This window comes from Nestor notabilis, unplaced genomic scaffold (genome assembly GCF_000696875.1).
Source record: "Nestor notabilis isolate BGI_N333 unplaced genomic scaffold, ASM69687v1 scaffold9698, whole genome shotgun sequence".
Classification (NCBI taxonomy): domain Eukaryota; kingdom Metazoa; phylum Chordata; class Aves; order Psittaciformes; family Psittacidae; genus Nestor; species Nestor notabilis.
The window spans coordinates 38,297-53,623 of NW_009939587.1; the positions used below are offsets into that span (position 1 = coordinate 38,297).

A 15,327-nucleotide genomic window follows, 5' to 3' on the forward strand; every position below is an offset into this window, starting at 1 on the left:
GAAGTTTTTATTTATCTAGTACTTGCAGCCCATCTCGCTGTAGTTCTGTGCAGGGTCTCAGATTATTGGTAGGAAACTGGAGGTGCATCATGAATGTTACTTAAGAAGTGATGTCTCTCTGTTACATATATTATCATCCTTAGAAGTGATAAACATGCATTTCTTGGATTTGGGGCTATGAAGTATGCTGGGAGCTTCTGCAGTGGTTGGAAGACACTTCACACATTTGCAGGGTGTTTCATGGTTTGGTTATTTTTCTCAGTGAGGGTATTTTGTGCTGGTATTAAAGATCAGTATAATTGATCTGCTGCTTATACAGAGAAATCTTTTCCAGGCTCTGTATAGCAATAAAAATGCAGATTGCAAAGGATGATGAATATCCAAGTACAAAGGGAAGAGGGGGAAGTATCAGGACAAGGGTAGAGAGGCAGAATTTGTACAGTGTGGATTTTACTTAGTGAATACTTTGATCAGCTTTTTACAACTGGATTTTGTAAGATCCAGCTGTGTGATCAGCCCAGCCCTGACTTGCAGTGGGTTTCCTGCAGACACCTGAGAGCCACCAGAAATTCCTCTTTCTCCTTGTCTCCACTGTAAAGATAAAGAGTCCACAGTTTTGATTTTAGTTCAGTTGGGGGTTTCATAGATGTGGCCTTGGGATATCAGTAATCCATGTTGTACATGCACGATTATTATATTTTTGTTGTCCTTTGTAATATAAAATGAGGAATTTTTGTCAAACTGGTGTGTTCAGTTTGAGAATGGCGGAGGTGAGAGCCATTTTGGCCATTTCAGCCCTCTGGGTCTTGTTCGTTCATCTAAATCCTTGCACTAGGGGATTAGGGACTGAGTAGTACTATAATGATCACTAAAACTGAGAACAGTTAGTAATCATGGCAGTCACCTAGTTACTACTGTGAATGCTGGAGTATTGTTTACAGCTCTGTCTTCTAATTCGCATCTTCCCACAAGGGATGTTATCCTTGGATGAGAGGTGGTAATGCCATATAATCAGAAAACCACTTTCAGGAATCAAGAGGAATGTAGGATAGATTACCATGTCAAGAGTAAAATGAGTTTGGAGAAAGTACAGAAGCAGCCTGCTGTCATTGGTGTATTGGCCTAACATATGTTTTGTAGAACAATATGCGTTCAGGGCAGGCTGGAAGCATGCAGCGTGTCACCCCCTTGGCTTCCCTGATTCACCATTACTTGGCTTCCCAATTAAAGAAGCATTTTCCTTCACAGTTCTGAAATTTCCTGACAATGCATACAGCTGATCTGGTCTAAGCAAAAAACATGGATGGGCTGTCAAGAAATCTAAACAATAATCATGCCATTACTCTAAGAAAAACATGCTTATGGAATATGAATTTGGATTCAAGCTGAGTTCAGTGTGTCGGATTGAATAGGTTCATGCACTGACATAAAGAGGTTGCAATGCAAAGTCTGATGATAAATCAGTTACCCACAAAAAGAAAAGTTAAATGCTTTAGGGCTGATTTAGAGTTTCAGAGCTCTGCATGGTATCTGGAGACTTCAGTATCTAAATAGTATAGAGAGAGTCTGTAATAGAAGATGTTACTGAACTGTGGAATTACTTAAAGCTTTCTAGAAAGATGCTGTCTATAAAGAGTTAATTTTCTTTCTGTCTTTGAGCAGTCTGGAAGCCGCTTTAAATGGCTGTAAGTGGTAGCCTAATATTATGCCTGTTCCTCCTTTTCATTTGCCTTCCAACCTTATAATGTTGGAGAGTCTGAGCAGCAGGTAAGGAAATGATGGGGTTTAAGCATTGCAACAGGAGAAGGAGATGACAAGCAAGTAAGAGAAGCAAATGGTCTGTCAGCACCTGTATGCAAAAGAACATTCTTGTGCCTTTGGCAGGGACAGAATTTAAGACAACCTTTTGTTTTGCCAGGCAATGAATTTAAAATGTAATATCGTGCCATGCTTGGGGAAAGCTGAGCTGGAAAGCATAGGCCATTGGGCATGAAAGAAATGTACAGCATTAAGAACTGAGCATAAAACCAGTTCACATATGAAGCTTTTCAATCACATGATACAGATGGATAGATTACAATATGGAAGATTTGTCCCTGTGGGAAGAAACAGTCCTGTAACATGACATGTTTTACAAACTCATTTTCCTCAGATGAGAATACTTGACAAGTAACTACATAAGGACTTGTACATGCAGTTCTCTGGGTCCTGCCACCCCCACCGGACATCTGCAAAGACAACTTCTGGTTATGAAAACCACCTTCAATTCGGATGTCGCAGTTCCAACAGCTATGCAAAAGTCACTGGTTGCATTGGCAACACTCCTTTCTGTATGAAAGGCTTTTGGAGGGCAGAGCCATTAAAGCAGATGGCAAGTAAGGGAATCGAGAAGAAACACTGTTGTAAATCTTACCTTTCTCGGAAAGACCTTCTCCTGTTACTGCTTGAGATGTGCATCTTACTGTTTCCCTCTAGCATCTGCGTAGTCCTTCGATGAGCGGGTCACAGAAGCAACATGTATTGGGAAACTGCCTCCTGAAATGAGCAGCAGTTAGGCTATTTTAGCACAGTGGGGAAGAGGGTACAAATGAGAAAATGGGCAAGGGATCTTTAACACAGAATATTGCCGGGGTACAAGTACATAGGTCACAGATTTTGTAAGAGCAAGCAATTGTGGACGACTACACATGTTTGGATGAGTAAGAACGTTGGATATGAAGTATAAGTGAACTTGTCTGAGGATTAAGCAAAAGCCTGTGGCATCTGGCTGTGTGTGTTTGGCATGCAGACATCAGTTCTGCTTTTGATTCTGAATCGTGCCACTCTCTGTCTCTGCAAAAGGTAGCTTTGTGATAGAGATCCTGTACTGCTCAGCTGGCCCCAGTGGTGTATGCTTCAGCATATCAAATGGTGAGATGAGGGACTCTGCAGTGCTGCTGGCCTTTGAACAATTGTGTTTTATGGGAGCTAAGAAGTGATGACCCAGAGGAGCAGTCCTGTGCAATCTTCCCTGACAAACAGGCAGGTACAAAGCTAACAGAATGTCCTGCTCAAAATTCAGTTCTTTAAATACTGGAATTACAGAATGGCTTGGAAGGGACCTTAAAGAACATCTAGTTCCAGCCCTCCTGTCACGTGCAGGTTTATCACAATACCCATGCACATCACAAAGTCCATAAGACTCTTCTGAGGGTTTCTTGAGCTTAAACAAAATATAGAGACACAGCTTCCATTTGTGATGCCATCTGCTCTAGAATGACTGAAAAGAGATTGTTAAGAATTCAAGAGCCAAGGCTGTTCTGTTTGTGGATACATATAACAACACAGCCCTCCCTGATCTTCTGAAACTAGGAAGTCCTTTTCAGCATTCTAACCCAGCATTCCAGGTTTTTGTGCATTCTGGCCAAGAGGATCTTAGATTCTGTAGTGTTCATAAAAACTGTAACAACCTATCTTGCAGTGCAAAGGAAGCTATTGTGTTTTCTTTTCATGGCCTGCAAAGTCGTTTATTGTTAATTATGGACCAAAGTGATGTAATTCCAATTCGAATCTGAGATTCCCCCCAGTTCAGTTCAGCATTCCAGTTCAGTCTTCTCTTTACAAGGATTTGGTGGACTTGGCAGTGCTGGGTTAATGGTTGGACTCCATGCTCTTAAAAGTTTCCCAACGTCAATGATTCTGTGATTCAGCAGATATTACAAACAGTCAGATAGTCACAGTGTCTTTCTACCTGCTGCTCCCTTATTAGAAGATACACTCAGCTGCAGTTATAGAGAGCATCCATCTCATGGCTGCTGTGCTGCAACTGTAAGAACTGGCTTCCTCCTTTACCTACTTTAGTCAATGAACCTCACAGGAGCAGTAGAAAACTTAGAGAATAATTTCTCTGAAAATAGTGGTTGATTATTAAGAGTAGAAAAATCTCATTTTTATATGAATAACAACTGCTTAATTGTCCCAGAGCAGCGAGCTGGTTATTTGTATTGTCTGTTTAGTGGGGTTTATTCTCTATTATATTAGAGTCATTTATTTATTCTTCATTTCCAAGGACTCTGGCAGTTAGAAAGCATAATTGTCCTCTCTAAAAGCCATCAAAACACATGACTGGAAGTTTCTCTTCCCTAGAGGCACACAAATGTTTGAAACCATCCTCTCAGGGTGAATCCCATGCTTTTGGGTATGGAACCTGCCATTTGGAATCTCAGAGAAATAGTGCACAGAGCCACTTAGCAGCATCCACCCATAGTTTTAGCACATTTAAATAGGAAGTAAGGAGGAATATTACACTGGATTGCCTGGAGAAGGAATTGTGGGAGGCTGGCTGTAATTACTGACACTGGGATTTTGCCCGAGTGCGGAAATGGAGGTTTGGGTTTTGCTTATGCTTTTTGCCATTAATCCTATGGGATGCAAAATGCCAGCATTGCTGGCACTGATTTGAATATATAGATTTGAATATATAGACCATGATCAAATAAAGACTGGCTGTATGTGACGATACGTGATTTGGTCATTTTGCTCTCTAATGAGTTCTTTTTTCCCAGATATATATTTAGGTTTTCTTCAAATATTGGGGGATCCTAGTGAGATTTTTTTAATTTATTTCGTTTTCCTTAAAATTCTTTGTAGAGTGCAAATCTGAGCAGCAGATGCAAAGTACTTTAATCTTCTATTACTGTTATCTTCTTATTACACAGGACAGTCCAGAGCAGCCATGATACCTCCAAAACAGCCGAGGCAGCCGAAGGGAGCTTTGGATGATGCCATTGCCTTTGGAGGACTAGTAGACCAGGAGACAATGAACATCTTGCAGCCAACACCACCTCCACTGCCAAAGAAAACCATTTTGAGAGCTAACACAGAGCCGACTCCCAGAGATCTCCAGAAGCAGGCTCTGGAGAACAACCTGTGCATTGTGGCCAATCCCACCTATGATATTGACACCAATTGGGAAGCAAGCAGCGCCTGCTCTTCGGTCAGCCTGGAGCTCAAGATACTGGACAACGAGTCAGGAGATTCCTTGGACAGGCCTACAGAAAAGCTAAGAGCAGCCACCTCAGCAACTAACAGTGTTTCCAGTCTAACCACTATCAGTATTAAGGACCGATGTTCCAACAGCATGGAGTCTCTAACAGGGAGACGCATCTCGCACACGAAGCAGGGCAAAGGTGTCCAGAAGCCACAGAGACAAGCACTTTATCGAGGAATTGAAAACCGGGAAGAGGTGGTCAGTAAGATCCGAAGCCTTCACGCTGATTCACTGAAGAAGCTGGCACTTAAATGTGAAGACTTGTTCATGGCTGGACAGAAAGACCAGCTGCGATTCGGGGTGGACAGCTGGTCGGATTTCAGGCTGACCAGTGACAAGCCGTGCTGCGAGGCAGGCGACGCAGTTTACTACCCGGCCTCTTACGCAAAAGATCCTCTCAACAATTATGCAGTCAAGGTAAGAGGGGCTGGAAAAGCGGTCACCCTCCACATCAGTAACAGAATAATCTGCAGCACAGCCAGTAGTGATAAGCTCTACGAGTACAAGTGCATGGTTCTTGCGGCAACACTGCATGAAAAGTAAGATTCCCAGGACACAAGCCCTTCCTGCTCACGGGACCCTGGGTGGCATTGGTGTCTGCTGGTTGAGTTTCATCAGGTTTTGTTGCAGCCCCAAAATCACTATAAAACAGAATCTACACACCTCAGTCTTTACCATGGTCAGTGTTTAATCACATACTGAAGAAAAAGCTGTACTATTCTTACGTGTGTCTGCAGCTTTTTGGAAACTTGCAATACATAATCCTTTGGTTCATCTGCATGCAATGATACTGAATCACCTCTCTTAGGAAAGATTTCAAAGCTCTCAGTTTGCAGAGCCATGTAATTTTACATGGAGTCTAGGCTAATATATCTTTATGCTCCCATACAAAGTCTTGTATTTTTACCAGTGTTAATCACCAGCCTTTCAGAAGCGCTCTCAAACCATCAGTGTTGTCTTAGAAGCTAAACTAAAAAAAAGTGGGACTTGTTAGTGTTTTGTGGACTTTTACTAAACAAACAATTGATTTGGGTCGAGTTTAGTCTTCAGCTAACACGTAACAGAAGTAAGATTTGCTAGTTTTACTTCTTATCTCTTAATGAAGAGTTGGCAGTTGTCTCACTAGATGTTGTTAATTTATGGACTTTTATATAGGTTGTTCATTCTGAGCGCAGTATCTCTACAGGTCTCGGTGCTTATCTGTAGGATGATAGCAAGAAAGACAGCTGAGACTTGGCGCTATCAGGCTTCCTGTGCGCCCTTGAGTAAATCATTGAATGTCTGACTCCTCCTTGTTGAAACTTGAGATAAAGCATTTATTACCCAGCATAGGTGTGTGAGGCCCAATCGATTATTGCTTATAGAGCATGTTGACATTCCCAGAAGGGTGGTGCTTTCCTGGAACAAAATGTTATCACTCCTGCATCGTCGTTTACAAGAACGATAGAAAAGGTAAGATTGGTACCACTGATACGCTCTTCTGAGACTTGAGAAGGCATCATTTTAAGGCAGATTTGTTGGCCTAACATTTGTATTTCTTTAATTATCAAGGACCTCTTTTTGATAAGATGTGCAGTGAAATATGGATGTCTTGTGGACGCCACGTCCAGTGGTACGAGACGGCTCAAACCCAGACCATGGATATATCTGGCAATCTACTCTGGTTGCAGAATCAGCAGTCTGGCATTACTCAGTTCAGGGTTTTTTGTTTCAGTAGGATGATGTAAAAATGGTTGCTTCTAGGACCCAACGTGGTATTTTTCAATATAGGCAGGTTTGGGTTATCATTAATCTGATTCTTCTTTGCACAGTATGGATGTGCCCTTAAAGTTTTCCCTGATAGGCAAGCCCTATGTAGTTGTTTTCTTATCTACTGTTCTCCTAAATCAGTTGTAGAAAGCTTGAAGAAAGAACAGCAATGTAGCATGGTTAAACATGGGCTATTTTTCTCTCTCATCATTCAGATATCTTAAAAGTATTTCTCAGACTAACAAAATTTACTGCAGTGTAATAGGTGTGATGGCCTTGAGAGCGAGCAAAGGATCCACAAAATAGCCTTGAGCTGGAGGTCACCGTGAGCTGTTGTGCTGTTACAATGAGAGGAAGTTACTCTTGAAAATCCCCTCCCTGTTGCTTAATGTGGTAAATGAAGATACTCTCTCGTCTTCACATTTGCTCCAAGATGATCTTTGACTTCTAAGTCATCAGTCATCAGGAGCAGATTTGTACAAAATCTCATGACAACAGATTGCTCTTACATTACACAGAGACTTGGGAATTTAGCTTTTACAGATACACCAGTTTGAGCATCATGGGTATTTTTTGAGTGAGTCAAATTAGGTAATAGAATCTCTCCAACAAATAAGCTATGTATTCCTGCCATTTTAAATCCCTTATCCCCAAAAAAGGGTGGCAGAAATAGTGAGATTTAAATTACTGGCCTATTGAATCCAAAATACAGTCTTCCTATTAGTTTTTATCAAGTCTTAGAAATATACTTTGAAAGTGTACCTGGAGCCACACCTTTGGTCAGTGTAAATTTCTGTAGCTCTTTCGAGTTTTGTACAACTACTCAAGCAACAAGTCAGACACTTCTTAAGTTCTACGCCTTTAATACCAGATCTGAGAAAAAATGTGACAGTGGAATTTCTGAATTCTTACTCCCTTTGTAGAAAACAAGAGATTCACCCCCAAAGAGTGTCAAGTCTTAATACATAAGTAAAAAAAAATTACATTTTAAGATTGTATCTCCAAAAGTAGAATTACAAAAGTGCTGTTAAAAATTAAGCTTTAACTATTTGACTACTGCTGAATTAAACGAAGCAGAATGAACCTTTTGTGCAGATGCATGTACCAGTGTATTTTGGTGGTATCACCAGAGATGCTCTGATAAACTCGATGAAGGGCACAACTTGTTCTGTTGGTGTGAATGCTTGAGGAAACATTGCTTGAAGGGGTGTGTTGGTTCAAAGCATTGTATTATGCTTTTTGCTTCACTCCCACCTCACCTGCCAGTAAACACGCTGTGCAAAAAATGTTGCAGGAAGTCATGGGGAAATTATTGTGACTGAAACGTAAGTAAAACCAGTAAATAAGTCATGAGCAGAAAACTGCTTTTCCAAATGGAAAATCCAGAAGCTCCCTAACCAGAAAGGCTTCCATAAAATTCTCGTCCCTGAAGTATTTTCCCTTCACTAAGTGCAGTACCACTAAGGTAGATCTAGGACAATATGGATAAACATTCATCTGAAACCACAGTCTTATCAGTAATTCCAAATATGTGGTAGAAAGGTTACATTGAAGTAGAAGCAGAAGAGAGCACAAGCTTTTTGTACAAGGTGGACTGGATGCATTTAATTCTTAGTATCTGTACAGAGACTAAGGCAGTGATATGACAGATCTTTTTTATTGGGGGGAAAAAAAGATTACTCAGAATGAGTAACAGTTAGACAAGGTAATTACTGTGTCACTGCTGTAAACTACTGCCACTTTCGGTATTAAATTCACAAGGAAATTACTGTACAATATCATAAACAGACACATCAAAATCATGATTCAGAGTCCACACGGAACAATACAGCTGTCAAATCCGGCACAGTTATGGCCCGCAGCTTGTGTGTTCTGGCCACGGGCACGTGTTGCAATGCAGCTCAGGTAGGATGACAGGAACTGCAAAGGTGCAAACAGCTCAAAAGGAGCAGTTAAAATTTATTGCTTTGACTGACACAGGGCAGCAGCATCAGTCCTTTGAGCAGTGAAACCTTAGGCTTTCTGCTACGGTTCCTGTCGCAAGCATAAACCAGAGCAATGCAGAAGTAAATCGTTATTGGGCTGAATTTGGCTGACAGTTTCCTTGTTGCAGCTGACAGTTCCTTTCCAGTTCTGTTTAGTTTGTCACAGTGTGCTAAGGTGGGGTTTTGGTCATTCAGTTTCCTAGTGGAGCTGCTTGGCACAAGCGTTACTAAAGGTCATCCCAGAACTTTGTGCTTCAGATGAAAACCAGGTTCAGCTTTCAGCCCGTTCCGAGTTCAGTCACAGCAGTGTAGAATTCTGTATTTTGGCACTTCATTAGGAAGTCAAAGCTCTATTCCAAGGCCAGATCAAGAAAATGAGGTCAATCAGAGATCAAACCGGCCTTCTTGGAAAACAAGGTTGTGCCAAGAACAAGCTATCAATTTGGGATTAGCAAGCTTTCACTCTACCCAGAATTTCATTTGCAGTTGTCCCTCTGTGCAATACAACGCAGGAGCACAGATGGTGCAGTCTTTGTGATCTTCCGTGGTTCTCATTTTCAGCAGTTGTAAATTCGTTTCCCACAATATTCATTGTGCTTTAAGTTCACTGACGCCCTGGAAAATGCATAGGACAGAGTGGAAATGAGATTCCCTGCTGGTAAAGTGGAAGTCAGCTGATGGCACAGTAGGCTACTGGCCTCATAAAGAAAAAAGAAAAGCTAATGCAGAGCAGTTTTTAGAGGCTCTGAACGATTAAAATCTTGCTTCTTAGGGATGGGGGCAGAGGGGAGAAAGTGGCAACAGTGAGATATATAGAAACTTGTTCCCACCCCTAAAATGTGACTGAAGTTTAGTTCATATGGATGCAGTGAAGAAAAGATCCATGATGCCAGTGCATTCCAGTGAAAAGGAAGATGGAAAGTTTCCATTCCTTCCTACTCGGATCTCTCCCTTTTTTTCTCATTGCTTTCTTGCATCATGTGGAAGGGCTTTTCACCAACATTGCTTCACCTTTTGAACAACCAGCTCTTTATCAGCTTTCAAAATAAGGTTTGCCAAGCCCTTATCAACACCTTCCTTTCAGCTACTATCACATACCATATCTTCATAGCTCAGCTGATTGTATTTCATTAAAGCAAATGGTAAATGACTGATTGATCCTACTTTCTGTTGGTGTTTCCGTCCAAGTATTTTCACGTTTTTATTTTCCCATGCCCAAAATAATCGGAATTCAACATACTAGGTGTGTAAAAGGCAACAGGTTCTCCAGGTTTTTTTAGAGTAATTAACTGGAACAGACAAAAGCTTTAAAAATCATGCAAAGAAAACTGGGCCATATATTTACTGACAGTTTTGACGCAGCATTAACTGTCACAAACAGAAAAGCTCTGTATCCGCTCCTTTAGCAATGCATCGCAAGCAGCCTAAAACACTGCTCCTTTTCAAATGTAAATCTAGACTTTGGGTGCATTCCTGACTCTAACCATTCTGAAAATGTTACATCTTGGGATTCTGATGACAGTTTTAGGGGATAGCAGAGTTATTCCAATACAAAATGCTAAGGTGAGCATCGTTACCCGTCAATAGTATTAAACACACTCAGCGCTCTGTTGCAAAATGAGAATATAAAATAGAGTTCTGAGTAGAATCTGCAACTCAGAAAAGGATAAATAGTACAAGAAGTTTGTTGGTAAATTAAATTTACGTTCTATAAGCTGTCTTCGAACAGACCAGTAAGAAAACTTGATCTGTCTCCACTGCTTTCAGTACATTCTCCTCATCCAAATGAGGTACATCGGAATCTGAGCTGTGCAATCTAAAGCCCTGGGAGTTACCTGGGCTCGCACAACTGCATTTCACAGCAGAAGTCTGAAGAGCAGCCAGGTGCTTACAGGAACGTTAGTTTATTGCAGGTTTGTCTTTTAGAAAGTGTTTTCTGAATTCAGACAGGTGACCATTTGGTGTCATCCTCTGGGTTTGGGGTGCAGCTTGTAGACAGCCCAGCTCTTACATGACCCAAAAGCAAGAAGCAGAAAACACCGCTCTAATCAGATCTCAGCTCTCTTGACTTTGTAGATAGCGCACGCATGTTCATGTACCCATATACTTCCCTGTCTCAAACAAGAGAAGTAAAACTGCCCAAAAGCCATCGCTATAGGACATCTGTGGGTTTATTGGTTATCCTCTTTAACAGCAGAATAAGGAGGGGACAACTGTTTTAATGAACGCAGTCAATTTAGTTTTGATTTTAATCATAATAGTATTTAGCCTTTCATTTCTGTTTTGTTGGTATAAAGAGAGGAGTCTGAAACTCCGGGAAGTTACATGAGGAAAAGTTTGTGCTGTTGATTCAGATTCTAGAGTGGACACTGCTCTGAAGGTTTTCCTGGACCACAATAACAATGGAGCTAATAATGTGACTTGTTCACCCTGGGAAGTTACAAGGATCATTCCATACAAAGCTCTGTTCTGCTTGATGCTGGAGAGGTCTTCACTGGAATAGTGTGTTCATTATAGGGTACCACTCTTCGGAAAGATGTAATAAATGGGGAGAGTCCAGAAAAGAGCAACAAGAATTGGAGAGTTAGAAATAAAGATAAGAGGAATGAGGGAAAAGAAGGGAAAAATTACATTTTCCCAAGTGTACAGGTAGAATCTTAAAAGATAAGAATCAATGTTTTTTAATATACCAGCTAGAAGGGGCATCAGTTTAATTTGTAAAATAGGCTTAAGATTGAATAACAGGAAGAAAGAGAAAGGAGAAGATAGAGAAGGACAACTCACTTCTGGGGTGTTTTCAGTAGGTTGGAAAGGCATTCCTCAGGAATGATCCAGCTGGCAGTGTACAGATCAGGCCAGTTCTGCTGGCTCGGAGGAAAAGGGAATGGGTGTAAAGGCAGCGTACTCTGCCCTAAGAGCTGAATGCGGAGGTGCATGGCCAGTCTTTTGTAAATCAGAAGGAAGCACTACCACCTCCACAGAGGCCTGTGAGAGCTGCTTTTGTACCCTTTTCTGAAGCAGGAAAAATAGGCTGCCTGGGACTGAAATTAGAAACAAGGAAACAAGTCTCATTTCCTTTGCTTTTTCTGTTGGCAAGGAGAAATCCTTGTCATAAGCTTTTTGTATTCACCAAATTGAGAAGTATTAGTTGTTTTAAGAACAAATACTCTGTGGATTATATATTCCTAATAGAATATAATACTAGTACAAAAGCTAAGGGCAAGTGCTTGTTTGCACTTTTCTTACCAGCAAGTAAGCGTGACCTTAAAATTAAAGTCTTTCAGAATGGGTTTATATTTTGGATTAGGTCACTTCAGTATTTTTATAACTAAAGGCTGGATTACAACACAGTGAACTTTTTCTGCAGTTGGAATTTATTATTCCCATGGTTGGCTGTACAAGAAAAAGGCCATGGACTTGCAGGGCATGGAAGGCTATTCCGTTTTCCTTAATAGCTGTTCTCCCACTCCGATTTGATACATGCTGGTAGGGTCTATATAACACTTTTCTACTTCTGCCTTGTGTGCAGTATTAAGTCTGTAATAAATCTGTGTCTCCAAGACACAATCAGCTGGCATTTTCTTTTTATGTATAATTCAAAGGTTAATGCTGTCTTTTTACTATATTTGTTTAAACTTTTGTAACCCTTGAGAGAAGGGAGTGGGGGACTTTTCACCAGGAACTGACTTCACCTCCAACAGGATAAAATAGAATTGAAATAGGAATTGGCAAGAGCCACTGTCCAAACAGGGCAATGCTGAGCATTTCCACAGAATTGTGACTTGCCTCACTCAAATTAAATTGACTAGAAAGTGCATTTTTCACATTTGTTTCTGCATGGCAGTTACAAACAGTTTAAGCCATTTGTACGTATTACACCGGGCAATTTAAATGCACAGTATCAAAGACGGGAGGACAATCAAAATACTGTTACTACCTGTGTCTACTTTCGTATGATTATTTGCCAATGCACTTTTCTCATCAACAAGCATAGGACTAAATCTCCCATTAAAATACACTTCTTAACCACATAAGCATATAAAAGATTAAAGTTTTGGGGTTTTTTTGGTGAGATGATTTCCTCTTCCTTTGAGCTTTGCAGTTAAGACCTGTTGGTGCATTATACCAACTGAATGCTTGGGCTCTAAGCTTGTAAAGTTTGGAACATACACTTCAAATGATCTCCCTGAAGTCAGGAGAACTAAGCTTAACGAGCAAAGTTCAACACACCTGAGTCTTTGTCAGGCTGTAATGTTAATCAGTAAATGCCTTAGGACAGAGGCCCTAATAGAAGTTGTCCAGTGACTGTTGTCAGGGGGTTGGAGCAGCCACTTGCGATGGCAGTGCCAACAATTATTAAGGATAATTATTATGGTGATAATATACGTATCAACAAGATATTGCTGGACAGAATTATATACAGCTCTAGATGGCAAAATAAAAACATATACTTAGGCTCGACGCAGTTAAGGTACCATGTTCTATTTGGTTTCCATTCCTCATCGCAGGCACAGCAAGTCCGCTTGCCAGCAACCTCTGCCATGCACAGATACACCCTTCACTGCAGACATGATGTGTTGGCTTGACACAGCTGCAGCTGATAGATTTCCCTTCCCAGTTACAGCGGGCAAGGAGCATGAATCCAGTCACTTAGCTCAGCTCACAGGTGTTACGCTGTGCTAACTCAGTCCTGCAATCATTTGATCATACCCTCAGGTATTCTACTGTTTGTATCTCCTATTGCTGTTGATTATTTTTATCTTGTTCAAGCTTCACACAAAGCTGAGAGAAGAACACAAAATAAAGCTGTACGGATAAAGAGTAATTGTCAAGTAAGCTTCAGTGTGCATTTGCCGTGTGTCAGCTGCTATTCTGACCAGCAGTACAACCTGCCTGAACTGTGTTTTCCAGTGAATGATACAGGCACAGGGCGAGCTGTCTGCACGTGTTGGTCTGCACTTGCTCACTATGCAATGGAAACTGTTCATCTGCCTTAAGATAGGCTGCCAAGGTCAGTTCAGGGAAAACTTTATTGGTGTTTGTGCTTAGGGCGAGACTGTAGATACCCATCAACAAAGTACATATTAAATACACAGAGAGATATATATCATTTACAGATTTAAGAGTTATGTCTGTTCTGTTTATTTTCTTCCCCCAGATTTGTAAGAGCAAAGCTAAGGAATCCCAGCAGTATTATCACAGCCTGTCAATCCGGCAGAGCCTGGCTATCAACTTCAACATCCAACAGGACTGTGGCCATTTCCTTGCGGAAGTGCCAGTTCGGCTCCTGCCGTGGGAGGATGCTGATGCACCAGACGTGGAAGAAGAAGAGCAGGAAGAAGAAGAGAAAGAGCCTGAGCAAAAGAACAGAGACACTCCAGTCAGTCCAGAGGCTTCACAGAAAGACAGCTCAAGCAACCAGGGGACCATCAGCAAGCCACGCAGCCGCGTTGTGGTCATCACGCGGGAGGTCCCATACTTAACAGTGGCCGACTTTGTGCGGGAATCTGCCCCCCGCCACGCAAAGAGCCCAGATTTGTATGAGAGGCAGGTCTGTCTGCTGCTTCTACAGCTGTGTTTGGGCCTGGAGCACCTGAAACCCTATCATATCACCCACTGTGATCTGCGCTTAGAGAACCTGCTGCTCGTTCATTCCAGACCAGGAGGCAGCCCTCCGACCTCTGAGTCCATGGAACCCGGTCCCAACACTGCTTGCCCAGCCAGATTAATAGTGAGCAATTTCTCCCAGGCCAAACAGAAGAGTCATATGGTGGATCCTGAGGTCCTACGGGATCAGTCCCGCCTTGCTCCAGAAATCATCACTGCAACACAGTACAAAAAGTGTGATGAGTTCCAGACTGGCATCCTCATCTATGAAATGCTGCACTTACCCAACCCCTTTGATGAGAATCCAGAGCTGAAGGAGAAGGAGTATACTCGTGCTGATCTCCCCAAGATTCCTTGCCGTTCCCTCTACTCTCAAGGGCTTCAACAACTCGCCAGCTGCTTGCTGAATCCCAACCCTTCAGAGAGGATCCTGATATCAGAAGCAAAGGGAATCCTTCAGTGTTTGCTTTGGGGTCCACGTGAGGACTTGTTCCACGCTCTAAGTACATCTTCCAACCCCTCGCGGAGAGATGCTGTACTTCAGAACTGGCTGGATATAAAAAGGACGCTGCTGATGATCAAATTTGCAGAAAAGTCCTTGGAGAGGGACTGTGGAGTCATTCTGGAAGACTGGCTTTGTTGTCAGTACCTGGCTTTTGCCACTACAGACTCACTTCACCGCATTGTGAGAATCATGCAGCAGCACTAGTTTGTAGAGCCTGTTGCTTTTCATGAAGCACCTCCCAAAACCACCCCAGCCCTCCCTCCAGCTTGCCCCAGGGCTCACACTTCATACAAGTGTTAAGAAATAGCCTAGATATCAAAGCCAGCAACTCTGAGCAAATAGCTTCTAACTGGAGAAAGCGCATCCTGTACCCAGTATGACAGAAACTTTACTTTTTTGCCAGGCCTGTTAGGGATTGGTTATATGTACATGACTGCATTTGGATCAGACAG

The 15,327-nt window shown here is 41.9% G+C and overlaps 1 protein-coding gene across 1 annotated transcript in view; it reads left to right on the forward strand.

Moving 5' to 3' along the window:
- PEAK1 (pseudopodium-enriched atypical kinase 1) overlaps positions 1-15,079 on the forward strand; it is a 31,307-nt gene extending 16,228 nt beyond the window's left edge. The window contains exons 3-4 of the mRNA XM_010019940.1: positions 4,698-5,446; positions 13,922-15,079. Coding sequence (XP_010018242.1) covers positions 4,698-5,446; positions 13,922-15,079 — 1,907 coding nt within the window. The remainder of the gene's footprint in view (positions 1-4,697; positions 5,447-13,921) is intronic.
- The last annotated feature ends 248 nt before the right edge of the window (positions 15,080-15,327 follow it).